At 37.2% G+C, this 27130-nt stretch overlaps 1 protein-coding gene across 4 annotated transcripts in view; it reads left to right on the forward strand.

The window, feature by feature from the left end:
- ERBB4 (erb-b2 receptor tyrosine kinase 4) overlaps nucleotides 1-27130 on the forward strand; it is a 1114677-nt gene that overhangs the window by 745793 nt on the left and 341754 nt on the right. For all 4 annotated transcript variants that reach the window (XM_046644934.1, XM_046644936.1, XM_046644933.1 and 1 more), the window contains exon 5: nucleotides 17113-17178. In XM_046644934.1, coding sequence (XP_046500890.1) covers nucleotides 17113-17178 — 66 coding nt within the window. The remainder of the gene's footprint in view (nucleotides 1-17112; nucleotides 17179-27130) is intronic.

The raw sequence follows: 27130 nt of genomic DNA on the forward strand, positions 1-27130 counted from the left end.
AGCTGGTAAAAATTGACTGAAATTTTCAGAAAGAAAGGGACTCATCGTAACTAAATAAAATTCTATATTGATTCAAATGACAAGTACCTAGTTAATATAAAAGAGATTTACAGAGCATTCTATAGTGGACATTTTTAAACATAAAACCTTGATTGTGGGGCCGGCCCTGTGGGCGAGCGGTTAAGTTCACGTACTCTGCTTTGGTGGCCCAGGGTTTTGCCAGAATTCGGATCCTGGTTGCGGACCTAGCACCGCTCATCAAGCCATGCTGAACTAGAAGTCAAGAAGGACCTACAACCAGAGTATACACCTACGTACTGGGGGGCTTTGAAGGGAAGAAAAAAACGAGAGAGATTGGCAACAGATGTTAGCTCAGGGCCAATCTTAAAAAAAATCCAAAACCTTGATTGTATATTTGGTGTTTAAAGCAACTATGTAAAATTGAATGAAAATTTTACTGAATCCATTCAGTATCACCCTCTGCTATTTTTCTCTGCTTTGTTTACTCTGTAATGGGTTAAGAGTGATGCAGGTGTTTGTGTCCTGTTCTGCAACCATCATTTGTAGATTTCATTACCATTCACACATTTATTCTCATTTACTAATGAAAGTGGTTCCTGGAACTCAGTTACACAATGAAGCAGAATTTAAAGAGCTTACTCTTCTCCTTTTCTTCCCTAATTTCTCATCACTTAGAGGAGGCTAGGAAGTGAAAGGAAGATGTTTATAAGCAACTGGAGTGCATATTCAAGTTTCCCTTTTCCTAACATTTGCAAAGAAGTTGTACGTGTGTCTTTCCTCCCCTGGTGCTGTCCTCTCACTAAGCCCCTTTTATTACAAAGTCTGGAGCAGAGGTGGAGGAGAGACTGCTGGTTACACTGGAGGGTTGGGGCGGGGGAGCTGGCATCTCTACAGGGAGCTGGGGAAAGATGAATAAGGAGATCAAGCTGCTAACCCATTAGCAATCTTTCAAGCCTAGATTGTTGCAAGCAGCCCTATGCAACTTTTATTTAATTCTTTGCCGCCTGGCAAGAACAAATTATGTTCTATTTAGAGGTGATTCTTTTGGCAATTGTAGGTGCTCTTTCTAAGCAGGGAAGAAAAAATGGAAAGGAAATTATGCAGTGACATTTCTCTTAAAGTTCTCCTTTAAGTATAAGTAAGAGAAATATATAAAAGAAAAAAAAGGCTTGATTAAAAAATGCACAAAGGAAAAGTCACCTCAAAATTAGGTGTCTTAATCAGCCACTTTTATCCTCCTACCTTCTCACACTTTATTAAACAAAGATTTTGATCTAGGCAGTTTTTTCAAGAATATTTTCTACAGAATCAATTCAAACTCTGTACTCAAGAAGTCGAATACAGCATTAAACTAATTACGTATAAGTCAAAGTTACTAGTTACCTTGTTAATAGTTAATGTTAACTATTACTAGTTATATAACGTAACTATATAGTTATAGTTATATAATGTAACTATTACTAGTTACCATATGTCAAGGTATGTTTTTCAGAATGAAAAAATTTGCTTCGCTAGAAAAAGTACAACGATGGAACTAAAATTTTTTGAAAGCAATAGAAGATTGGATAACCATCACTTCTTCGTTTCTAAATTTCATTAAGTTGCATAATTTTAAATATCAAATATGTTGTTGAAAAGATTTGTTGTGTATTTTAGACCCATGAACAAATGTCTAAGGGCCTTGCAGTTTTGTAATTAACGGGGATCTGCCTGGTTTGATTCAGTAGAGCAATATCAATTAATATCATGCACTTTTGTAACATTTTTATGAAATAGTGTCATTTCTATTAATCCATACAGTGGATTCAGAGACATTTTATCTAAGGAGAAAAAAAACCCCAAACATTGTTTCATCAATAGTAAATTAATTTAGAATAAGAGTATAGTATATGTTACTTTAAAAATTGAAAGGGTAATCATAGAGAGAGAAAAATTGGATATCATTGTTCTTCCTCTCCCCTCTTCTTTTCCTCCCTGCGAAAACCTTTTACCTGACCCTATTCCTATTCCAGGACAGAGCTGCATGCAGCTTCATCCTCTTTGCACAATTATTCTTCTGCTTTTTTGCCTCAAAGGGTAGCCTAGTGGCTGAGCTCAAACTCTGAGTTCTACGTGAGTTTGAATCTCAACTCCCAGTGTTTCTTCTAACCCTTTTTCTTTCATTTTTCTCACATGAGAATGAATTGGGATAACAGATATTGTTTAAAACAGTGCCTGCCATGTAGCAAGTGCGCAATAAATGTTAGTTATTGTTTTTGGTGTTTATAATTGAGATCTGCTCTTCCCATAAATACATCACTTATCCTGTATCCTAGCCTGAAACTGGGAATTGTGGTCAGCCTTCTTTTTAGCCTTCCATGATCAGTTATAAGCAAATACAGTTAAAATTTTGTGGGGATGGAGAGTGGGGTGTTAAAAGACAGCTTGCTTTTTTTTGAGGTCATAATAGTTTATAACATTGGTGAAATTTCAGTTGTACATTGTTATTTGTCTGTCACTGTATAAATGTGCCCCTTCACTGCTTGTGCTCACCCACCAACGCTCTTCCCACTAGTAACCACTAAACTGTTCTCTTTGTCTATGTGTTTGTTTATCTTCCACATGCGTGTGTTTGTCTTTCTCTGTCTGGCGTATTTTGCTTAGCATAATACCCTCGAGGTCCATCCATGTTGTTGCAAATGGGATGATTTTGTCTTTTTCTATGGCTGAGTAGTATTCTATTGTATGTATATACCACATCTTCTTTATCCAGTTATCAGTGGATGGGCACTTGGGTTGCTTCCACGTCTTGGCTATTGTGAATAGTGCTGCAATGAACATAAGGGTGCATAAGTCTCCTTGTATTGTTGAGTTCAAGTTCTTTGGATAAATACCCAGTAATGGGATAGGTGGGTCATATGGCATTTCTATTTTTAATTTTTTGAGAAATCGCCATACTGTTTTCCATAGTGGCTGCACCAATTGGCATTCCCACCAGCAGTGTGTGAGAGTTCCCTTTTCTCCACAACCTCTCCAACATTTGTTTCTTTTTGTCTTGGTGATTATAGCCATTCTAATGGGCTTAACGTGATATCTAAGTGTAGTTTTGATTTGCATTTACCTGATGATTAGTGATTTTGAGCATCTTTTCATGTGCCCATTGGCCATCTGTACGTCGTCTTTGGAAAAATGTCTGTTCATATCTTCTGCCCACTTTTTGATTGGGCTTTTTATTTTTTTACAGTTCACTTGTGTGACTTCTTTATCTATTATGGAGATTAAGCCCCTGTTGGATATAGGATTTGCCAATATTTTTTTCCAGTTGGTAGGTTGTCTTTTCATTTTGATCACTTTGCCTTCCAGGAGCTCTTTAGTCTGATGAAGTCCCACTTGTTTATTTTTCCTTTTGTTCTCCTTGTCCGAGTAGACATGGTATTCAAAAAGATCTTTTTAAGACTGATGTCAAAGAGTGTACTGCCTATAATTTCTTCTAAAAGTTTTATGGTTTCAGGTCTTACTTTCAAGTCTTTGGTCCATTTTGAGTCTACTTTTGTGTATGGAGAAAGATAATGGTCTACTTTCATTCTTTTGCATGTGGCTGTCCAGTTTTCCCAGCACCATTTATTGAGGAGACTTTCCTTTCTCCATTGTACCTTCTAGGCTCCTTTGTCTAAGATTAGCTGTCTGTAGATGTGTGGTTTTATTTCTGGGCTTTCAATTCTGTTTCGTTGATCTGTGTGTCTGTTTTTGTGCCAGTACCATGCTGTTTTGATTACTATAACTTTGTAGCATATTTTGAAGTTGAGGATTGTAATGCCTCCAGTTTTGTTCTTGTTTCTCAGGGTTGCTTTGGCTATTCGGGGTCTTTTGTTGCCCCATATGAATTTTCAGATTCTTTGTTCTATTTCTGTGAAGAATGTCATTGGAATTCTGATTGAGAATGCATTGAATCTGTAGATTGCTTTAGCTAGTATGGACATTTTAACTATGTTTATTCTTCCAATCCATGTGCATGCAATATCTTTCCATTTCCTTATCTCCTTATCGATTTGGAAATACACCTTTTTTAATGCTCTTGACATCTACCTATAGCACCCTCCAGCCTGCCCATTGAGGTCATTTGCTAAATACTGCTCATTCCCCACTTACATCAAAGATTTTGGCAAGTGACCCAAAGTCATCTTTTTTAACTCCATGCAAGCCATTCTCTAGGTTACTTTGAATAAGTGTCTGTGTTAATCATGGCATTCTACATCCTTGCCTAATGATTTCTTGACCTCCTAAAAATCCATTGAACTTCCTCAATATTTGCACTAACCCTATCAGAAATCAAGTCTTATTGTTACATAAAGTTTGTCTTCCTATGTGTATGCTGTTGTCCTTTCTCCCACATGACTGTTCTATCCTTGTATTCTGTTAACATAAATTAGACCCTTGGTTATATTGGTTAATAACATGGAATCAGGAACTGATATTTCTAAGCTCCAACCTCCAGCCTGTCTCAGGACTATCAGTTACTGTGTGGTCTTGGGCAACTTACTAAACTTGTCTGGCCTCAGCTTCCTCATCTGGAGTAGTACTTTCCTCCTAAGATTGTCATGAGAAATACATCACCTAGAATAGTGACTGCTACATGACACAATTGCATTCCATCTACGCTATGACTAACTCCTTAATATACTACCTGAGAAGGACTTGGATTCCATCTGGAGGTTTTGTATTTCAGATGGTTACAAAACCAACACTATATTTTAGAAAACAGGGAGCTGAGGCAGAATGATAGATAGTGGGGTTGATATTTAGGCTGAAATCATTTTGCAGTGGAATACGATAGATGGATATTCAGTGGCTTACGAATTATTTATCTTTTTTTTCTGTAAATAATAACTCACCTTCCAGACCTGTCTAGTAGTACATCAACAAGAAACTCCATTGAAATACCTTGTTGATGGAATCCTATTTTAAAAATGTATTATAAGTCCATTATTCTTGAATTTCAATTTTTGTGTGTGAACTTCAAAGGCAAATTAATGAAAACATTTTACACGAAGACATTTTAGGCTTATTACTTACTGTAATGCCTTTTGGGTCACTTTCTTATAACCTCCATCAATTTTAAAATCAAATTTTCATTCCTTAGGCTTACAGTGACATTTTAGAAATGTGCCTAATGTCGTTGTTTTTATTTTAAATGTGAGGACTTGGGGAAAAATATATAGATGTATAAAATCAGCTGAGTCCCTTTGGCAAATGAAAGAATGGTGGAACACAAGGTGAGACTTCTGGCTGCTATACCTCAGAAGATTTTGTTTAACATAGTGCCATGGAGCTCCTAATCTTTTCCAATTTATTACCCATTTTTCTTTGTTATCTGTCTCAGTGATATCTCATCTCTCCAACTGACTGCTATAGGCTAGCAATCTGTAACAGAAACTCAGTCTCAATCTCAGATATTATGAAAAAGGGAGGCTACAAGATTAATGGCCCCAGCCATGATTATAACATCCCAAACCACAGACATGAAAAGATCTTTCAAAATTTACTCAGGGTCAAGAAGCTGGGTTAGCATTATAGTGTGAAGAAGACACTGGCCTCTTAGTAAAGGAAAGGTTGGAGTATTCAGTCTGGAAAGCCTACTGTGTTTTGAGTAGTTTTAGGAACTGTGGAGAAGAAATGGTTCCTTCCCTTAAGGAGCTTGCAATACTTCCAATCATTTCAGTTTTCCCTTGATAATATCCATTTTTCATTAATTCATTGAGGAGATAGATCTATTTTTGGAGCTGTCAAGTGGAAGCCAGATAACAACAGAGGGTACTCAAGGAGACCATGCCACAGACAGATGGTGGGACCTTCTTTATGCTCATGGTGAAATAGAACCAGTATATCAATTCTCAAGTAATGACTGCTGTGACAGATTAAAAATGACAAATGTGGGAATATTTATGATCTTCCTTTCCTACCTGCTCAAATATTCTGTGTCTGCCAGCTTGATTCTTCCATGCACTGGACCAAACTGTCCCTTACACCTCCAGATGCCCGCGCGCCCACACACACACACACACGCACACACACACACACACACACACACAAAGTCTTCTAGAATTTTGCAATGCACACTTAGGATACATAGTGAAAATGGGAAGAGAATTATTTAACCAGAGAGCTGGATGGAAGAAAAAATATTTAAGGAGAATGGCTAAGTCAATCAATGACATAGCAATGATGATACAATGGGGGAGGATAGAAGGGTGAATACTTTGTGATGTGGAAGGCACAAAGCAAGAGAGAAAGCTTGGAGAATGCAGTTGTCGTGAATGAGAGACTTCAGAGTGAAAGTTGTGCAAGAAAAGTGAGAATTGAGAAGGATTTAGAACTGTTTCCATGGGCAATGTTTGGATCTCATTCAATGCCCTTTGAGAGGAGTAAAGTTATATTGATTTAATTTTGGCTGTTGAACAATGCTTCTTGAGTGTGCCACCACTCGGAAACTGAACATGTGGATGGTTATGCTTCCTCAGCGATCCATTAGCACCTCTAACTGGCAATCTCACAGATGAGGGTCGCAGAATAGGCAGAGATCCCAGTATCAACAACATCTAATCTTCTACACTAATCCAAAGTATGGCTCTAGCCATGGATTTCTCTCTCCCTTTCTCACACATACCTTGAAATATTCTCTGCCTTCTTTCCTTCCCTCCATGTACACTAGGCTGAAATATACAAGAATGTGATATTCTAGTAGCAGAGTGAGACTTCACTGTATTTGGGTTATTAGTAATATTCCTGTTGAGACTATGGCTTTTCAAACTTTGTTGAAGCATGCAGAGGCCTCTTAAACCACTTGTTCCTGTCTGTCAAGCCTGTCAAACTTCCTAAGATGTCACACCCTCCTCCTTTCCTATTGGTTGACTATGGTACCTTACTGATGGTTTCAACTCTGTCTGCATAAAAGCTTCCGTCTCCAGATTACTTGATTTGTCTGCCATGTCGTCTCTGCTGACTGTCTCCAGCACTTTGTCTTTCTTTGTTATGCTTTAATATTTTTATATACAATGTTATGAGGGAGGGAGAAGGGAAATAACACTGATGCTTATTTCATGCTAGGAACTTTACATATGTTATTCCGCTTAATCACCCCTAACAGAAATAGGAAGTATCAACATCGATATTTTATTAATGAGGGAAGTCAGCTCTTAGGTAAAGTTACTTGCCCGAGCTCCCAATTATAAATAATGGAGACTGAATGCAGATAAGAATGATTTCGAAGCATGTGTTTTCTGCATTTTACCAGCACTTATATGAACACTTGGAGCAGTGAATGACAATATTGTAAATTGATTATGTACTCGATAGGACATATTTTCAAATATTTTTTCTTCCCTGTACTGTGAGCTATAATTTTCTATCGCAATTATAAATGCCAATTACTAAGATGTGTTTATATTTACTTGACATTTATTTTAACCTTATTAACTACTGAACCTTAATCAGCAAGTAATAGAATCAAAGTAAATGCCAATTAGAAAGAAAAAACATTTGCAAGAACAAAAATTTTTGATGAGCAAATATGCCATGTATAAAATGGGCTGATGTGCCAGAAAGAGACAAGTCTCTAGTTCCACTTAAAGGACATGCTGTTTGCATACCTATAAAATGGGACAAATAATAGTGCTTATGTTATAATGTTGTGCAAACTAAGAGAGATACTGTGCGTAAAGCACTTGTCTACTAGTCGGAATGTAGAAAGGGCTCAATAAATGGTAGATGGTGTGGTGAAGTTGATGATGTTGACGATGATATCTAGACTGGATTATACAGCACAGTGTGAACTTCCATGTATAAGATAAATACTTAAATGAAAAATTTTTTAAAAAACAGACTTAGAGAAGTTAACTAATCTGACTGAAGAATGACACAGCCAATAACGGAGTGGGAATTAAAATTCTGATCTGTCTCATGCCAGATAAACTCTGTTCATGTGTGTATATCTGTTGATATGTACATGAAATACTGATTTATAACCGCAAATGTAGACATTTACATCAATCTTATTAAATTTCATATTGTTACTTTTGTCTCATCGTTTCATCTACCAAGTTTTTTTAAAAACTTAACGGCTGTCCTATGTATGAGCAATCACTACCCCTTCCAGATTTGTGTCATTTGCAAATATGATAAGCATATTTCAATTATTTTATCCTACTCAGTGACTAAAAGGTCAAATATAATAAATACGTACAGAGGCTTCGGCACACAGCTAGAACCAGCACATCTATCTAGGCCAGCCAGGACATCAGTCCTTTTATCAAATATTCTGATGCATGTGCCAGTCACGTACAAATCCACACGGCTGTTCCAGATCCCATCAGTGTTTTCCAGAAAGATATAAAGAAAGTCACGGTTAATTTCTTTCTGATATCCAAATCATCTCTCCATGAGCTACAAATCTTCTTAAAAAATATGACAAGAAATTAGTGATATTTCTTAATGTGTATTTTCATTAAAATATATGTATTTTTCTCCTACACATATCAGCAAAATATTCTATGAAGCAAAATGTTTAATTGAATTATGATATGTCTGTGTGATGGGAGGTAAATCCACCAAAAGAATTAAAATCACACTTATTTAATGTCACCTAAAAGTGTTTAGGATAGAATATACCATGTGAAAATAGCAGGTCACAAAACTAGATAAAATATATTAATTTAAAAACACTATATATACTTCAAAAATATGACCAACAATAAATTGCAAGATTCATGAATGATTTTTATTTTCTTCTATGTATTCTTCATTTTATAACATTTCTTATTTGAACATGTATTAGAAATAAAATTTAGCAAATCTATCTGGAATATTTAATAGGATGTTTCAGAGAAGACCTCACTGAGGGGTGGCACCTAAGAAAAGCAAATAAGCATGCGAATCATTTGACGACAAGCTCTCAGAGAAAGAGAGGTTCAGGGAGAGGAACCAGAAGGGCACTAACTGGAGAGTGTGCCTTGTACGTCCTAGGAACAGCAGGAGACGAGAGGGAGAGGTGTGAGCCAGGAGGAAAATGGGAGGAGGTAAGGTTATAGAGGCTTGGAGGAGAGGACCAAATATTGTAGGACCTTGAAGACCATTATAAGGTCATTTGGCCTTTACTTTGGGATAGATGGGAAGTTATTGGCATTTGACCTGCTCTGATTAAGAGTATCACAATTACTAGTATATTGAGGAGAGACTGCAAAGGAGCCAGGGTAGAAACTAGGACACCAGTTAGGTGGTTATTGCATTAATGCAAGCAAGAAATGACAGAAAATGAGTGGTACAAGGGGTGGGAAATGATTGGATGCTAGATATATTTTGAAGTTAGGGTCAACTGGATACACTAATGATTTTGGATCTGGGCTGTAAGAGAAAAAGGACGAGCTGAGAATAACTCCAGACTTTTTAACTTGAGCTTCTGGAAGAATCAAGCTGCCAGTGACTGAGATGGAGGAGACTTTATGGGGATAATTTTTTGGTAGGGTGGGAAAATCAGAGATTGAATTTTGGATGTTGAAATATTTAAATGCCTGCTAATCACGCAGGTGGAGATGTTTTGTAAGCAGTTGGAAGCATGAGCCTGCACTCTACAAGGTCTGAGCAGGATATATACATATTGGAAACGGTCAGCCTATAGGGTTATGTGAGAATTAATGAGTTAATATATAAAAAATTCTTAGAAAGTTCCTGGAAGGGCCACCACCACATAAGGCTGAACAAGTTGTGTACTGCAGACTTCTAAGAGGGTACCATCTAGGTAAACTATACTCTGAAGGATGCTCCTGGATGCTTTTGGTGGCCCTGGCTGGTTCTTTGTAACTGCTCTTAAATCTACCTATCCTTATTACTGTTGTTGATTTCAAACATCAGGCACATCTTAATATTAGTTCTTTAAATCTGCTGGTAAGTTTTCCAATTTGTTCAGACCCACAGTTTATATGTTTAGAAATGCATTTGACATTGATGGGGACTAATTATGTTCCACGGTAGGTGGAATTCCTATACTCCACTCTGTGCTAACAGCTATAAACAGTGATAATTAATGCTTTCCAATTGCTCAATTTGGAAGAAGCATTTGACAATATCAAATATGAAAGCTTCTATTTTTTCAGCAAAAATTCTATCTTTCCTTATAATTTGAGTCATTTTCTGTTATTGATAGTATGACTTTTTCAAAAAGCATTTGGCCCCTGTACAATTTTTCTCTTTGAAGTCCTTCTCTATTGATTATAGTAGCCTAAAGGATTTTGAAGGTGTGCTGGGAGCAGCGCAGAATATACAGAACAACAATATCACAGAACTCATTGTATCGATTCAATAACATGTTTCCATTCAATGAGAAAGATAATTCCTTTAATCTGGTAATGTTTATTTCATTTTAGCACAATGTGTATTGTGCTAAATATATACTGGATTACTTTTATATATTGGATATATATAATATATATATTGGATATACTTTTTGATTACTTTTAACCTATCAGACATTTGTGTGACTACATGAGTTACAGATGTAAGTGATAATCAACAGTTTTAAATTCTAAATAGACTACCATCAGATTTCCTTTTGACTGTGAAATTTATGTAGATCTGGCCATGCTACTTGAGTCTGTATGTAGAAACAGATCTAAACTCAACATGCTAACAGAGTAGCTGGTTGCCCTATGTGTGATTTAGGAGGTTTTGAAAAATCGCGCTATTGTAGCTTTTCCCACCCCAGCCTGTCAGTCTTCTATTTGTACCTGAAGTTTCTGCCACTTTCATTTCTCCTCTAGATTGATTTATGTTTACAGAAGTCCTTAGGAAAAATGAAAATTGTAAGTGGGTTCAATATTTCAAAGCTTTGCTCAATTCTTTGTGCCAGGTTTCCTGGTGAGTATATTAGCTATCTGTCTGTAATCCTGTCTGAGGTGGTACTAGGGCAGATAGTGTGTGCTCCGGCCATCAGAGTTTAGCATTCAGGAGTTGAGCCCCTGATGAAAGGGTGGGTAGAAGGTTGCAGACTAAACCTGATATATTTCATATGCTATTCAAAATTAATCTTGATCACATGAGTATCTGTGCTACTCTAAATCCTTGGACTATAGGTTACTTGACTGAATAACATGATTGTGCTGGTAGAAAAGCCAAGTTTAATGAGATTGACATTACCTATTTCTTTTTCAATCCAGTGATTACTTAAAGCATTTTAAACTACTAATCCTGATTTAATGTGTTGCTACATGAAAAATTCCAACTATATATAGTCTTAATTTTTAACTTTGTCTTCCTACTTAGTGGAAATACTTGCCCATCATTTTGTAAATAGCAAAATGTATAAAAGTTAATGTTTTCATTCAGTAATTAACTTTCAAATCAGAGGTAAGATAGGAAGATTGAGTTGAGACTGAAAGAAAATGTGAAGTCAATTTACATAACAAAAGCGTGGGCATAAATAAACACATGACAATGAGAACTGTCAGACATGAACAAGGGAAGTATTAACATCTGATGAAAAAAGAGCAATTCCACATTATGCTAATATCATTAAACCCTATTAGTATATAATTTGCTGGAATCATATTGTCACTTTACTATATACTAGTGGTTTATAATAATTTAAATCTCAGAAAAGCTATCTATTTTTTTAGGACTACTGGGGAAATAATGCAACTTGATGGAAATATATTCACAAATCAAGGAGCAAACCAGGGGAAATGAGAGAGACTGCTAGGTTTTTACACTGTTTAATTCTGTGGTTTTTGTTACCAAGCATCTGATCAAATCTAAAGTATTGTCTCAAAATATGGCCGTGATGTTAACAGAATTTGGAATTATTTACCAAACCATTGTTTCTTATGCATGCTTTGTCATCTTAGAACCATCATCATCAGAATCCCTGGGATTGTTTTTAAAAAATGTGGATTCCTGTACCTCACTTCAGACTATGAAAACAGCATTTTGCACAAGCTACCCAATCATCAACAGTAACTTTTGGAAACCATAACCTGAAACCCTCCTCTACCCTGCAAGTCAAACCACATCATTTCAATGCTCAAACCCTTGACCAACTCCATGACACCTGCACAGAGTAAACTCCAACCTGTTTAGAAGACTTTCAAGACACTTTGTGATCTCACAGTCTAGCTGCTATTCCTGTGCAAACTACTCAAGGGACCCTAAACAGTTCCTTATGGCTCCAAGGAGTTGTGCTCGTCCATGCTTTGTATCATTGTTTAGGTTAATCATTCAGACTAGGACACTCCTTCCCTCCCCTTCTCTGCTGGACAAACTAGACATTCAAAGCAAATTGAAATGTCCGCCCCTCTGCAGAATCTTTTTCAAATCCTTCCTCTACACTTTATACGTACCTATATTCTAGACGATATTATGATTATCATACTTATTTGCCTGTTTTTCTGCCTGTTTTCTGAAAGCTTGTGGAGGGCAGGGCACTGATTTATTCATCTTTTTATCCTCTGGCCAAGAACAGGGACCGTTTTGGCATAGACTTTCAATAAATGTTCTTCTTCCTTTTTTTGAGTTATATGGTCATGAAAAAGATATTCTCTTACTCTTTCTCCAGTAAAAGTAGTTTTAAGAGGTCAAGACTGCCATAGTTTAAAAGGGCTGTAACTGCATTGCCTTTAGCTAGAGGCAGTTTGAGGATAAAATCTTTTATGGTGGCCAGTGACTTCGTATTTTGTAACTCTTCAACTGTCCTGGCATATTACTTGCAGAAAGCAGTCCAGAGGTACATATTAAATCTCATCTCTGCTGTCAGGCAGTCCCACAGACAAGCAAAAATTCCAGCATGAATTTATGACTCTTAAAAATATCAAAGTGGCTCAGAGACTCTAGTTCCTAAAAAAGATTGAAAAAGCTACATTTTTAGTAACGTCTGCTGGACAAGCATAAAAGGTGAACTTAGTCATCTTTGCTAACTTCTCCGATGAATAATGCACTGTTAAAGCAGAAGTGATTGCCTGTGAATTAAAATAATGCTGATGTGCAATTATCAGCACTTATTTTAAAAGATTAAAATGTTGCTAAAGTAACAGAAATGTTTGTTTAAAGTTTTGTTTCATAGTATATTTCATCTCTTTGATTGGGTCAGAATGATGGGAGGTGGGGATATTAATTTAAATGACTATGCTATCACTAAGCTGAATGGAAACGGCAGATTCTTATTTTGAAGTGGCATATTTTACGGCATTGCTTTAAAAGTGTTATTGCAATAAACAATGGAAAAGAATCATGTAGCAGATTGAGATTGGAATATAGGCTAGAATCTGGCTAATTCTTTTTGCAGTCCTCATTTAAATAACATATTACTAGAGAAGTAATATATAAAACTAATTCAGACTAAAATATTAGTGACATATGCAGTTTCACTTCCTAATGAAATCAGGTCTCTTGAGGTACTGCATAGCTAAGAATAAAGGACAGACAGAAAGTCCCCAATAAGATACTGGGCTGTGGTTAAAGTATTTCTCTTTCTGATAGCAGGCAAACAAGAGACCCTTTGAAGCCATACTTATCCTCTCCACTGAAATGCTCTAGGCTAATCTCATTTTAGATGTCACACAGATAAATCAACAACTAAGGAAAGTAGCAGACTTCCGAGCCACCAGGCATTACATTGGAAATGTTCCAACTCAATCGGGCTTCATCCAGCTCTTCTTTCCTAAGCTAGGGGATTGTGAAAAACTCAGATTTATTGGCTTCTTTTCTTAAACCCATACATTAGAACATTAGACACAGAGTAGTCAAACCTTTTCCCTTCGAAATGATGCTTACTTAATTCTAAACTCTATTAGGGTAGTAAGTAACTCTGTCTGTTTCAGCTTAACTCTAATACTTAACATAGTTCCAATTATGCTGATGCAGAAGGTGCTCAAGAAATGCTTATGGATAGATGGATAGAAGGAAGGTAGGAAAAATTTTATAGAAATTTTTTTTCCTATTCTAGCTAAATATCCACCCTCTCATCTTTTCACACATTTGTGCAGCAGAAATGTTGGGAACTAAAGCTCAAAACAGATTTTAAAATATAGTAAACAAAATAGTCCATAAAACTACATTACGCTGTTATCTACCAGAATCAAACCAAGGCAAAAGGCATGAAAGTGTGGCGAATTCTTTAATTCAGAAATATCTCCAGTCAGAGATTTTGGTCGGATATTTTGACATTTACTTAATTGCAACAGCTCTGTGAAAATAGTGTTAACACAGGTCCCATACATCACGCAGTTTTGAAGACCAAGGCTAAACTTCCTGCCAGTGCAGATTCCAAAAGGGTCCAAACTCTCCAGCCAGTGAAATGAAGAGCAGGGCAGAGGGAGAAACCACTTATGGAGGCACATTCATTCCTCATCCTCCAGCACCCCTGGGGGTAATAGAATTCTGAAACGTGTGAGCCAAGTGATCACTTCCTCTTGTTTCCAAAAGGGGTGGAAGGAATATAAGACTGAGAAAAATCCCAGAAGAGAAGCCGTTGTTGGTGGCTTCCTATTATAGCAGTAATAGATATTTCTGTTTAAATATGAAGGAAAAAATGGAAACTCCCAAACGAAATCTCCTAACAGCATATAGACAGAGTTAAATTATTTAAACTTTTTATGTGTGTGTGGACTCTATATGACTTGTCCCCACCTAGATGCACCTTGCCATGATACTTTTGTCAAGAACCATAAACAAACTTCAAAATTTTTGGTAACATTCCTTTCTATGTTGGATCTTGGAGTAGGTCTTGGGGTGGTAAACTGACACCGCAAGAATAAAAAGGTAAAAAATATATAATCCGAGAAAAGGGGAACATTGAGAGTATTAAGATGTCTAACGTTACTAGGTTCTATTTTTCGCTTTTTTCCAGCTACAGATAGTACTCTGGCCACAGTGAATAAAGCTAAATATTTTATTAGCCCCAAACACAATTAGAGAATCAGAGATTAAATGTTAGATCATCCTCCGCTTCCGATATCTTCAAATAACAGACTACTTAATGGGTCGATTTAAAGGATTTTAACACATCTAAAGAAACACATTAACATTGGCTACTTTCTCATAAAAAGTTTGTACTCAAAAAAAAGTTTTCACTGCTTCTCATTGTGTTTCACAGTCCTTTCTAATTTCCGCTGGTATAAATCAATTTAGATTTATTAGCTTTGTACAAAAGAACTCTAGTAGGTTTTTAATAATAATTATCATTATCTCTGATTAAAGTTATATTGTTCAGGCCAGATGGAGTCCTTTTCCTGACAGCTAGAATGAGCTTGCATTATGTACTTATAATGGTTTGGATCTAAATAAACAGATGGCAGAGTGACAGGATATTATACGCTGGTGATGTCAGCAGCAGAGCTTCACAAACAGAATTGCTTTAAATAAACTCTGTTGTGGCAAGGATCCTGAGAGTTTTAAGAAGGTGACTGGAATTGAGCCTAAGTGTTATGTTAACTTGGAAACAGTCCTGTTCACTTGGAGAAGGCCAGACCATTGGGATGGACTGAGGTTCAGCCTGAGAAAGTGTGATCTGTTCCTTAACTGGGAAGGCGTTTCTACGCTCACTTGGGCAGTCTCAGAAGGAGAGAGGGGGGGAAAGTTGCCCAAGTTGTAAGGTCTTCCAACTTGAAAAGTTAAAAACTGTGGGTCAAGGACAGGTGGAAACATTTGAATTAACCTTATTCCATAATTTTTATAGTATAGTTAACTTTGTTAAAATAAACATCTTGAATAGGCATTTTCCCCTTCACAATTAATACTATAAAATTAACAGAGAAGGTTTAATAAATATGTTATAAAAAAGCCTTAGTCTTTCATTGATTTTCATGTCTACTTTTCATTCTAAAAATAAGCCCATTCCATACCCTTGTATGGAATCTAGAGTAAACCTATGAAATTCAGAAGCAAACTTCGAAGAAAGTCATTTGTACAGTTTCTTCTAGCTAATGTTCTTTTGTCGAGTCCTTATGGGAATTTCTCTGTAGGACAACCATATTTGCTGAGGCAAATACTCATAGTAGCATAGTCCTTAAGAAGCAAATGTCACTACAGGAAATAAAGGCTAATATTTGAAAATGAAAGTAGTATCAATAAATATGTTAGAAGAAGATATCAAATAATAGAAATTAAGCTTTCTAAAACTTTAGACATTTTACAAGTTTGAAATTCTTATATAGAGACGTTAGTTCACAAATTGGCCCCTGTTCAAGGAGAGACCAAAGAAACAGGCAGACCATTCCAGATTGCTACATGGCAGGTTTAATAAGCAAGGGAATTTGAGACTTGTTTGGGGCACTGTAAGACCACTAGATTTCCTCATCCACTGGCCAGAATCTTAAGTTTTTATAGAGGCCTTAACTGTATTCACTTAGGTGTTCAGTCCAGATGGTCTCAGCAACACCTTACTCTCCCAAGGCTGCATGCTTGAAACAGCTGCTAGTATCGGAGTAGTACGTAGGATGCACATTCCAAAGACTGCGATGGGGTGAGGGTGGGGTGAGGGTGGGGTGAGGATGGGTGGCTGGGGAGGAGCCTCCAATTGCCTGGGTCTAGCTCACAGGTCAGCCGGTGGTCACATCCTCTCAATGACCTTCTGCAACAAATGATAATCTAAATTATGTATGTAACTTTTTGTTCTGATGGTATGCCACGTGTCTGTAAGAATATATTCTTGTTTTCATAGACTTCAACTTCTTAACTATTGACTTAATCCTTAATATCTGTTGGTATTAGTAAACCATGAACTTTTGAAATTATATCAAGTACAATAGATCAAGAGAATAAAAATGTTCAATTGTCAAAGTGAAACTTCATGTAAATATTTACTTCAGACTATCTGGGAAAATCCACAAATTCATTTATTTCCTTTTCTTATAAAATGGTGATAGGATTTTGAATATCAAGAGGTTATATTTTAGCTTCACATGTATTTGACATTCAGATTTTGCTACTTAAGTGGGCATTTTATGAGCTGTGTTTCAACTCTAGTAGGACATAAAAATCCTCATAAAGGAGCAGGGATATTTCCTTTCAGTAGTTATTCCTAGTCAAAGAGTGAGAGATTGTAATGCGCATGTGCTTTTTCCTGTTCTACAGGTGGACGTTGCCATAAGTCCTGTACTGGCCGATGCTGGGGACCCACAGAGAATCATTGCCAGACTTGTAAGTGTTCAACAGGGAGAAAGCGTAGGCATGAAATGGTCAAATTATTTTAATAGTTGGTGCTTTTCACACTCTGCTCATCAGAAACACGAAAATGACCTTTTGCCTCCTGGTAGATTTGCTTCTATCCAAGTAAACTGGCTAATTTCATTGCTTTCATGTGAAACATAATATATAATTGCTTCTTATATTTCTTTCTGGTTTCTTGTTAATGATAACAACATGGATGTGGTGATATTAACTATGAAGTGAAAGTCTGTACATCAGAGGAAGCAGGAAATCCAAATGTATACAAAATGGTAATAACTCAATTTCAGGTTAACTGAATATCTCATTACTTTTCCCAAATACTTAGACAACCACTCATTCCTTAGAAAAAGAGGGAGGAAAAGGCACTATGTACCCATTCTGTTCTAGGTACAGAGATATAAACTATGTGAATTATGGATATAGATTCACTGCTAAATAACAATGTATCTACCCCTCAGTGTATATTGTTTCTTGTATTAGTCATTAAAGTATGAGCTATCATCATAGCTAAGACATTTAAAAACAAAGTATACTGAATATAAAGACAAATATCTCATTTTTTCAAAATTCTTGTAGTCATATGATACTTAAATCAGCACTGAACTTTCGTTAATCTCAAGGATAAATGTTTTTTTTTAAAAAGGAAAACAAAATGTTCCACATAAATGGTAAAGACTTCTCTTTCTGCTGCAATAACAGCTGAAATATGTGGAAAACAGTATGGTGGCTATTTGAAATGTATTCCTTTTGTTAGCATAGAAAACGTATAGAAAATATTAAAAATCTGAACATACAAATATTAGGTATTTGGAAACTTGTACTTTTTGATGAAAATTTAGATATTTCTAATTTGCCTCAGTTCATGATATTTGTTAGATTCTGTTCCAATAAAGAAATAAAAAAGTAATTATCGTGAGCCACCAGAGAAAAAAGGTGTAGAAAAAGATGTATTCTCAATAACAAATGATTTCTTAAATTTATTGTTTAAATTTATGGACATTCTCATGTTCAACATTCATAGAATATAAAGTCAATATTTCTTCCCACTTTTGTTCCACCTTTGTCCTTCAGCCACCCACAGGCAACAAACGTTACTTGCTACTTTTGTGTATTCTTCCAGAGACAATTTATGCATACACTAGGAAATATGTATATGTCCCTGTCCGTTTTTCACTCAAATGTTAGTATTCTTTGCATGCATTGATGCACCTTGACTTTTTTTACTCTATGCGTAAGTGCGTGAATTTATTGGTAGTTTTAATTTCTAGAAGCAGTATTTGCAGGGTCAAGGATGTGTGTGTGCAGCTGGATAGAGATCACTACCATGAACATCTTGTTCTCTGTTGAGATTGTAAGAGTTTCCTCTGCCAGGAGCAATGTATGTGAGTGTCCGTTTCCATATTCTCTGGGCAAAGCAGTGTATTATCAAAATTTTGGTTTTTGTCAAAGGGTTAGATGAAACATAGTATCTCAGTGTAGACTTAAATTAATCTATTTAATAGAAATAATGTTTTATGACAGCAATGTTTTGATAAGAATTTTAAGCAAGATTCTAAAGTAAGACTAGATTACTGCGTGAAATACATTAGCTATAAGATTTGTAGACAATGTTTTAATAGCAAGGAAGTTGAAACCAAGCTGCACACAACGGTGGGATAATGTTGATGTGGCCATTTGCACAAAGTTGAATATAAAAGTAAAATATGAAAGAATGGCTTTAATACTTTGTGGTGGAGTGGCAAGTCACCACAGAAATTGTTAACCTGCGCAGAGGTCCGCTGGTCCTCTCATGGCAAAGAACTTCTGGGTTCTCAAACTTAAATATGAATTTTTACTCCCTCACCTACTTACTTAGTTATTTTACAGAGTGGTCAGAGCCTTTGGGGCTGGGCTGCTTGTTGTGCTGAGCCCCTCTGGTGTGTCCACTCACCAACGCTGGTCTCCTGGTGGGAGAGGGGCTCAAAGGCTTAGCTAGTGTTGAAGAGGGACACGTGTTAGATTTGGGGGATGACGAGCCTACCTGGGCTGCTTTCTGTTGCTGGTTTACATTTAGGAAATGCTGGTTTGGTTTCCTTTCATCTGTTGGGTAGGGGGACATAAGATGCCTACTACTGTGTCGCTCCTCCAGTTGTGGGTCCGGAACTACTTTGCCTTTGCCTTGACACTTTTGAAAGTTCTCCTTTGCATTATTGCATTTTGCGGTATTTCCATGATATCCCTACTCTTAGCAAAGAAGGGCAGGGAGAAACAGATCTATGCCATCTTTTCTGGACCTGAATTCCCATATGGTACTTTTAATAATACTAGTGATAAATAAAATCAAATAAAATTACATTAATTAATTTCATCCTTATCTCATTTTATGTGTATTTTTGTAAAATGCAAAATGTAGTAGTATAGTTAAATGATTCTTTTTTTCTTTCTTTCATTCTTTTTTTAATGCTGAATGATCATTCTCTAACTGATAGCGGGTGTATGAGCCCAAATCATGGAAATCACTGTATTAAGGTAAAATGGGAAAGCACCATGTATGGTTTTCTCCAACTTTGAAAACTAAATTTTCCATCAATACATACGGTGCTCAAAATTCTGAAACTTTTAATTTATGTTAATAGATTTCGTTACACTAGTAAAAATTTACAAAAGCTAGTAAAAAGACATAATTTCTACCAATATTTCTTATTCATATAGTAAACAACTTTGGAGATAATTGCCAAGCAGGCAGCTGTCTTTGGGAAGCACCCCTTCTGGAGGGCGAGTCACTGAAGCCATGTCTGTTCTGGGGACGCTCTACCCTTGGTCACAGGGCGGTATCCCGCAACCAGGGGTGATTTTTGCCCCAAGGGGACATTTGATAGTGTATGAACATTTCTGGTTGTCACAAACTGGGAGGGGGAAGCGGTAGGGGGAGCATCTCTTGGGATCTAGCACACAGGGGCAAGGGATGGTGCTAAACATCCTACAACACACAGAACAGCCTCACCCCACCCCCAGCCAAACAAAGAAAAATTATTCAGCACAAAATGTGAACGACATTGAAGGCTGAGAAAGCCTGTAAGAGGAGTAAATGTTGACCCAGGCTGGGCCAATCAGATTCTCCCTGAGAGAATTTGGACTTGGGATCTAGAAATGCTGCTTACACTACCTTAGAAACTTGAACTTGAAGAGATACTAAACCGGGCTGAAGTTTTCCTTTTTGAACCATGTGTGTTAATAAGAAGTAGAGATAACCAGTCCTTCGTGATGCAGAAGGATAAATTAGTCATGCAGAGGCAAATAAGATCCGGAAAGAGAGAAAGAATAACAGTAACAGTTTTTGACACTGTTTGCCTCCTGGTTCTCTGGCCTTCATGAGGTCCAGCTGCACGTCTATCCTTAGATGCTTAAGGAACACAATGTTCTAGTTCATTTAAATGAGTTTTGTTACTTGCCACCAAATGGGAGTGGGAGGGAGTCTTGACTGAGAAAATCATCAAGCCGTAGGTCACGCATCAAATCATCAGCCATAAGTCATTTAATTCGCCTAATTTTTCAGCAGAGAAATTAAGCTTACTGTAATCACCTAGACATGGCATAATGGTCCTGTGATGACTCCAGAGAGTCGATCAGATTTAAATTTGACAAATATTTATGTTTGTCTCCTATGTGCAAGTACAGATTTTAAAATAGTACTCGTTTGCATGGATCTTTATAGTTTATAAAAGATTTCCATTTTAAAATTTATTTCCACCATATTCCTGTGAGTTAAAGAGGACAGTTATCATTTACCTCAGTTTATAACTGGGGAAATGAAAGGTGAGGATGTGATTAAGAGAGTTGTTAAATTTATACAGCTAATGCTTGGGATTTCAACCTAAGTGCCCTGAATCTAAAAGTGACCCTGTTTCCTGTGTGTAATCTTGTGTAGCACAGCTTAGCGGGCAAGGGCAGTGGATTTGAAATCAGCCAGTTGATACACATCCCAGTTGTCTCCACTTTCTATCATGGGAACGTGACTTACTCTTTCTAAATCTAGGTTACCATGTCTATAAAATGGAGAGTTACCTCAAAGAGTTGTTGTTTGCGAATCAAATTCAATACAATAATGTAGTTGAAATACATAAATATTTTTTGGCATATCCTAATGACCTAAAAAATAATAGCTAATATTTTAATAAAGGAGATACTGTTAGAAAACTTAATCCATCTTCAATCTGAATGAATGGCTGTGGAGGTGAAACTCTCGTAGGCCTGTTCCACCTTGTGAAAGCTACTTGTATGGATACGGAGCCTCTTACTCTCAAGTCCGTGTGCCTTCTGCAGTAAGCACTGAGACATCAGTGCTTAGAGATGGAGAAAGGTTTATTCTAATTAGCCAAAAGGAGAAGGTGGGAGCACAGGTTCTCTCAAAGCTGCCTTAATAAGAGTAGAAAGCAGGGGCTTTCATAGAGCTAAACAGTGTGGCAGGAGGAGTTTCAGAGAAACAAAGGGGAAATCGTGTTTCTTTCACTCCAGGTAAGCCCCTGGGTGATCGGACTTCTGGGCATCCACTGCAGCTGAAGGCTGGTTATCTGGTGATTGTAACTTCTGTGAAGGCATTTTCTCTCTTCTGTAAAACAAGCTCATAAATCCTTGTGACCATTGAGTTACCCCTCAGGTTAAACAGGAAAACAACAAATTGGTAAGATTAGCTTCTTTTCCTAACAAGGTGGAAAGTAGTCTTATTGAATATTTACCGTAACTGTCAGTGCCTAGCTTCAATATCATGGCTGGGGAATAAAAAAGCAGAAGCCCTGGAGTGGAGTGGAGGCTACTTGCCCTTTTTTTTTTTTTTTAAGAAAGGTTAGCTCTGAGCTAACTGCTGCCAATCCTCCTCTTTTTACTGAGGAAGACTGGCCCTGAGCTAACATCCGTGCCCATCTTTCTCGACTTCATTTGTGGGACACCTGCCACAGCATGGCTTGCCAACTGGTGCCACGTCCGCACCCAGGATCCAAACTGGCGAACCTTGGGCCGCCTAATCAGAATGTGCGCACTTAACCGCTGCACCACCGGGCCAGCCTGCTACTTGCCCTTGACATTAGCTCCTGTTCTCTCTCCTTGTTTGAGCTACTTGAAAGATAAATTACTTTCCACATTTAAAGAGCCCAACATCCCGAGGCAAAGTGTGTTTTGGATGTACTCAAAGACATGCTTACTGTAAGATCTGAATTATCGAAACATGGTCACATGTTTCTTGAGCATTAGACCTCGTGAGAGATTCTGTAGCGATATTAGACCTCCCGAGATTCCATAGAGATGTAACATACATGATCAAAATGTTTTTAAAAATATAAAATTTTCCAGGCTTCCTTTAGATTTCTGATGGCCCCTCTATTAGTTAAAATATATTATGTACCCTCAGGCTCACTTGAGACCCACTTATCTCTAAACTCTGACCTAACTTTTTAAAAATCAGAATACAGGGGGCTGACCCAGTGGCATAGTGGTTAAGTTCATGCACTCTGCTTCAGCAGCCAGGGGTTCATGGGTTTGGATCCTGGGCACAGACCTACATACCGCTCATCAAGCCATGCTGTGGTGATGACCTACATACGAAAAGGAAGATTAGCAACAGATGTTAGCTCAGGGCCAGTCTTCCTCACCAAAAAAAAAAAAAAAAAAAACCCCAGAATATATGGACTATCCAAGTTTTTGATAATATTCTGCTTTTGTTGACTGACCATATAAAAGTATATTTTAGGATCTGAAAGTCTTATATCATTTACAAATGGTTTCTTTCCCCATGACTGAAGTAAATTCACTTCAGTGAGGTCTTCTCCAGAGGTACTCAACTTTACGATTTGACAAATATTTCCTTATTTTTTATGGATAATTATTCTTTGAGGCTTTCTGTACATTAAAGAAGAAAGGTGGTAAAAGTACTTAAAAGCCTCACATCTCAGCTAAGGAAACTGAAGAATATGTTTCATTCATCAAACCATATCAGTGTAGACATCTTCCCATAGGTGTCTCCTCCAAAAACAGCAATTGCGACAGGAGCTATCCTCTGTGTCACTAAATGGAGAGAAGTCACAGTAAAGACAAATGATGCAGGCTCTGGGGGAACAAATCCAGGATAATGACCATCTTGTTAGGGTGAAATGAGGCAGAGTGGTGATCAGAGTGAACATACCTTTGAACAGAGAAATGGGGACACAAAAAGGCTGGTCACAGCAATGGAAGCTTGAAGGGACCTCTGCAGGGGCCAGAGGTTTCACAAAGAAGAAATGAGGAAGAGATTCTTGGTTTTGTTTTTAGTAGATTTATGAAATGGAAGGAGAGTGTTAATAAACTGACAGCTTACAATGGACAGCAGCTCACTATGCTTACCTATAGAAATTTTAGCAAAATTTTGTAAATTTTGGCCAGAATTTAGTAATATTTTGTGACTTCTTTTGTTAACTAGTTTGGCTGCTACTGTTAGCTATGATTGCATGTTGAATAATTTGTGTGTCATTGTTCTTTAGAGCATTTAATAATATTCAGACTGGAAACTACAGAACCAGCAATAGTTTTTAAACGTTTTTAGAAAATGTAAAACATTTTTCTAAACAAATTCCTAAAAAGAAAAAACTTAGATAAGCCGAAGCAATTTTATAAATATTAAAGTAAATAAATTGTGCCTGTAGAATTCTAGCTAAGTGTGCCATTCTAAGTGTTTTACTTATAAGTTGGACCTTCTAAAGTAAGTTGAATTCATTTTCCTTAAATCCTTTTTGATGTTAGAGCATCATGACCCCATAAACCTAACAAGAATATTTCTCACATAGTCACAAAAGGTCCAAACAGAACTTGCGATGGGTTACTGAGAGCTGCATTACGTGTGGAGCAGCGACTCAGACTTGAAAGTCCTTTTAAGCTCAGTTAAATCGTGGCCACATTGCTCCACAGCACAGCTTAAGAAAATTGATTCAGTGGATTAATGTAGTCATGTCAGGGGAGACAAACTTATCTGCTATGTGAAGTCTGAAGCTTATAGAAGTATTATTTAGCAGGCTTACTGGTGAGAATGACAACTCTCTCTGTTCATAAGAACTGGGTCCTATGAGCTGAGCTCCACAGGTTTAGTTGTGAGAGAGACTAAGCTTTAAGAAGTAAATAATAGTGATTAAAGGAACAAAGTTCTCTCTGTCCCTGTGAGGTATATGAAGCACACTTATCTCATTTAAAATAGATGCTGCACGTCCTTTTTTATCTTTGAGCACTATATCAGGCCGGCTCTCTCCACCTCCTGTTACCAGGCGGGCGGTGGGTTGGTCTCACACATGCCTTTTGTCCTCCTCCACCTGGTGTCGCTGCAGCGAGGCACCGTGTTTTGAGCGTGTGTGTCAGGGGGAAGGAGGCATTTATCCAAATATTACAGTTTGCTTCCCCCCACCTTTGCACGCATTTCGCATTAAACTCGTTAGAATTGTCTTCAACTACTGGTTATATAACTGAAAGTTTCTCTGCTGATTACCATTCAACATACTCTAGGCTTCTAAGTTGCTTTACAAGTAACGTCTCTTGTTTAGAAACTATTTGAGAAATGTAAGTGCTATAAGTTAAAAAATTGTCTCCTACACCAAATATCATCCCACAAAAATTAATGAGAAAATGCCCGTTTCAACTATTGTAGTGAACAGATATGTTTCTGGCCCTGAAATGTCCATTAAATTGCTTAAAACTGAGGCATTGTTTTAACCAAAGGAAAACTTCAGGTGGAATCCACCCATTCCTTCTACAGCATTCTCCCTGGCTGGATTATCTCAAAATCTTTTTTTTTTTTTTTTTGAGGAAGATTAGCCCTGAGCTAACATCTGCCACCCACCCTCCTCTTTTTGCCGAGGAAGACTGGCCCTGAGCTAACATCCATGCCTATCTTCCTCTACTTTATACGTGGGATGCCTGCCATGGCATGGCTTGCCAAGCGGTGCCATGTCCGCACCTGGGATCTGAACCGGTGAACCCCGGGCCACCAAAGCAGAACGTGTGCACTTGACAGCTGCTCCACCGGGCTGGACCCTCAAAATCTTTTTCTAATTGAAAATAGAGTAGCATTGAAATGAATGCAAGCAGCGTATTTGTTCTGTTGTAGATAATTGTGAATGGGAGGTATTACTATATTGGCAAAGTAAAAACTTGTTCCAAACAACACTTTATGTTGTTCATTGTTTCTATACAGACATTATAGAACATGCTAGGAAAATTTAGAAATTATTTAGCATTTTTCCTCAGTAATTTATTATGCTTGTGCACAAAGAAAATTACTTTCACTAGTGACAATATATTTAAAACTTTCAGTTTCATAATAGAAAAAAATACTTCAGACTGGCTTATGGGTTCTATTCACTTCTAAGGCAAGCTTTAGAAACATATATATATATTATTATATATATATATATACGTATATATGTCCTTTATATATCCTTGTATTCAATCTTAAATGTATCTGGAACTTCTTTGAAGTGAGTATTAAAATCTAGCAAAATAATTATGTAGTTTTCTTCCTCAAAATTTAAGCAAGAAAATGTAGCAACTCAAAACTAAATTGTACATTTTTCCATGAAATTTCCAAAAGCTTCCTGTATCCAAAATGATAAATTACGAATGCAATAAACTAATTACCCTCACATACATGCATACACATACAATTTGTCTAAAGTGTAATTGTATTTTACAATCTTTGTGGAACAAATACTTAAAAAGAAGTTAGTGATGTGGTAAATATCCAGTTAGAGCAGAGAAAAGCAACTGGGAGTTAATGGGAAAGAGAAAGAGCTGAACCAGCAGGCTCGATCAATCAGGATAGCAGCCAGCCTTTGTAAAAGCCAATAGCTTTAATTAAACCCCTTGTATTTTACTAATTACTTTGCATGTCCAGAAGCCTTCTTATTGATTTCAATTATTTCCTATTTTCCTGTTTTGGACTCGTAGTTTCTGGAGATATTGTAAAATTACGGACTACAATGGATTGATTACTTGCAAACATGTCTAAAATTATACCTGTCTAAAACATTTGCAAAAATGACCTGATAATTTGCTTGTAGGAAATGAGAGAAAAATCTCCCCTAATATGCTGTCCATTTTGATATAAGTTGATAATATTTGTTGTAATTTGACGACCTTTCTCAAAGATTGTAAAGAACAGGATGTTTTCCATTTTAATTACAGGAGAGACAGGTATTTGAAATGCTCTATATAATACAGTTTAATGTAATTCAGGAGATATCACTTAATACCATGCTACAGGCTCTAGAGGTGTAAGGAGGTATAGAAAATTGGACCTGTTCTCTAGAAATGCTCTGGTACAAGACAAAGACGAGGAATGTTTGAAAAGGTCAGAAAGCGTATTGAACTTGAGCATCAGGAGAATAGAGATTTAGTCCAAGCTCTAAACTGTCTCAATTTCAAGAACCTCAGTTTTCTTAAATTCCCTCATCTACACAATGAAATAATGGAAACAATGATTTCTGTTCACGCTTCCTTGAGAGGTTGGGATGTTCACATGCGAGCGTGTGTGCGGGTGCAGTGGTCAGCTAAAGGTCAGACACAGATGTAGACTTGGTTTGGAGACTTGTTTTGTGTCAGTTTCAGCCTATTGACACTGATGCTGCTCACTAGGACGCCTGAGGCACTCACCTGGGCCCATACTACTTGTGATGAACACCTACAGATGTTTTCCAAACCTGAGTCAACCTTGCGGCTGGGCTGGCCCTTGTGGTTCTTATTGTCATTGCAAGACACACCTCAGCAACAACCGTCAAGGAACGTTGAAGAAACAAGGTTTATTATTCACAGATCCTGGAGGGTACACAGCAGGCCTGATGGCCACACTACGAGGTCATAGGTAGAGACAAAGCGTGGTCCTGGGCATCTGCCTTTATTGGAGTTGAGGGTGGGAGCCTAGGGTTTCTGCACA

The sequence above is a fragment of the Equus quagga genome, chromosome 17 (assembly GCF_021613505.1).
Source record: "Equus quagga isolate Etosha38 chromosome 17, UCLA_HA_Equagga_1.0, whole genome shotgun sequence".
NCBI lineage: Eukaryota > Metazoa > Chordata > Mammalia > Perissodactyla > Equidae > Equus > Equus quagga.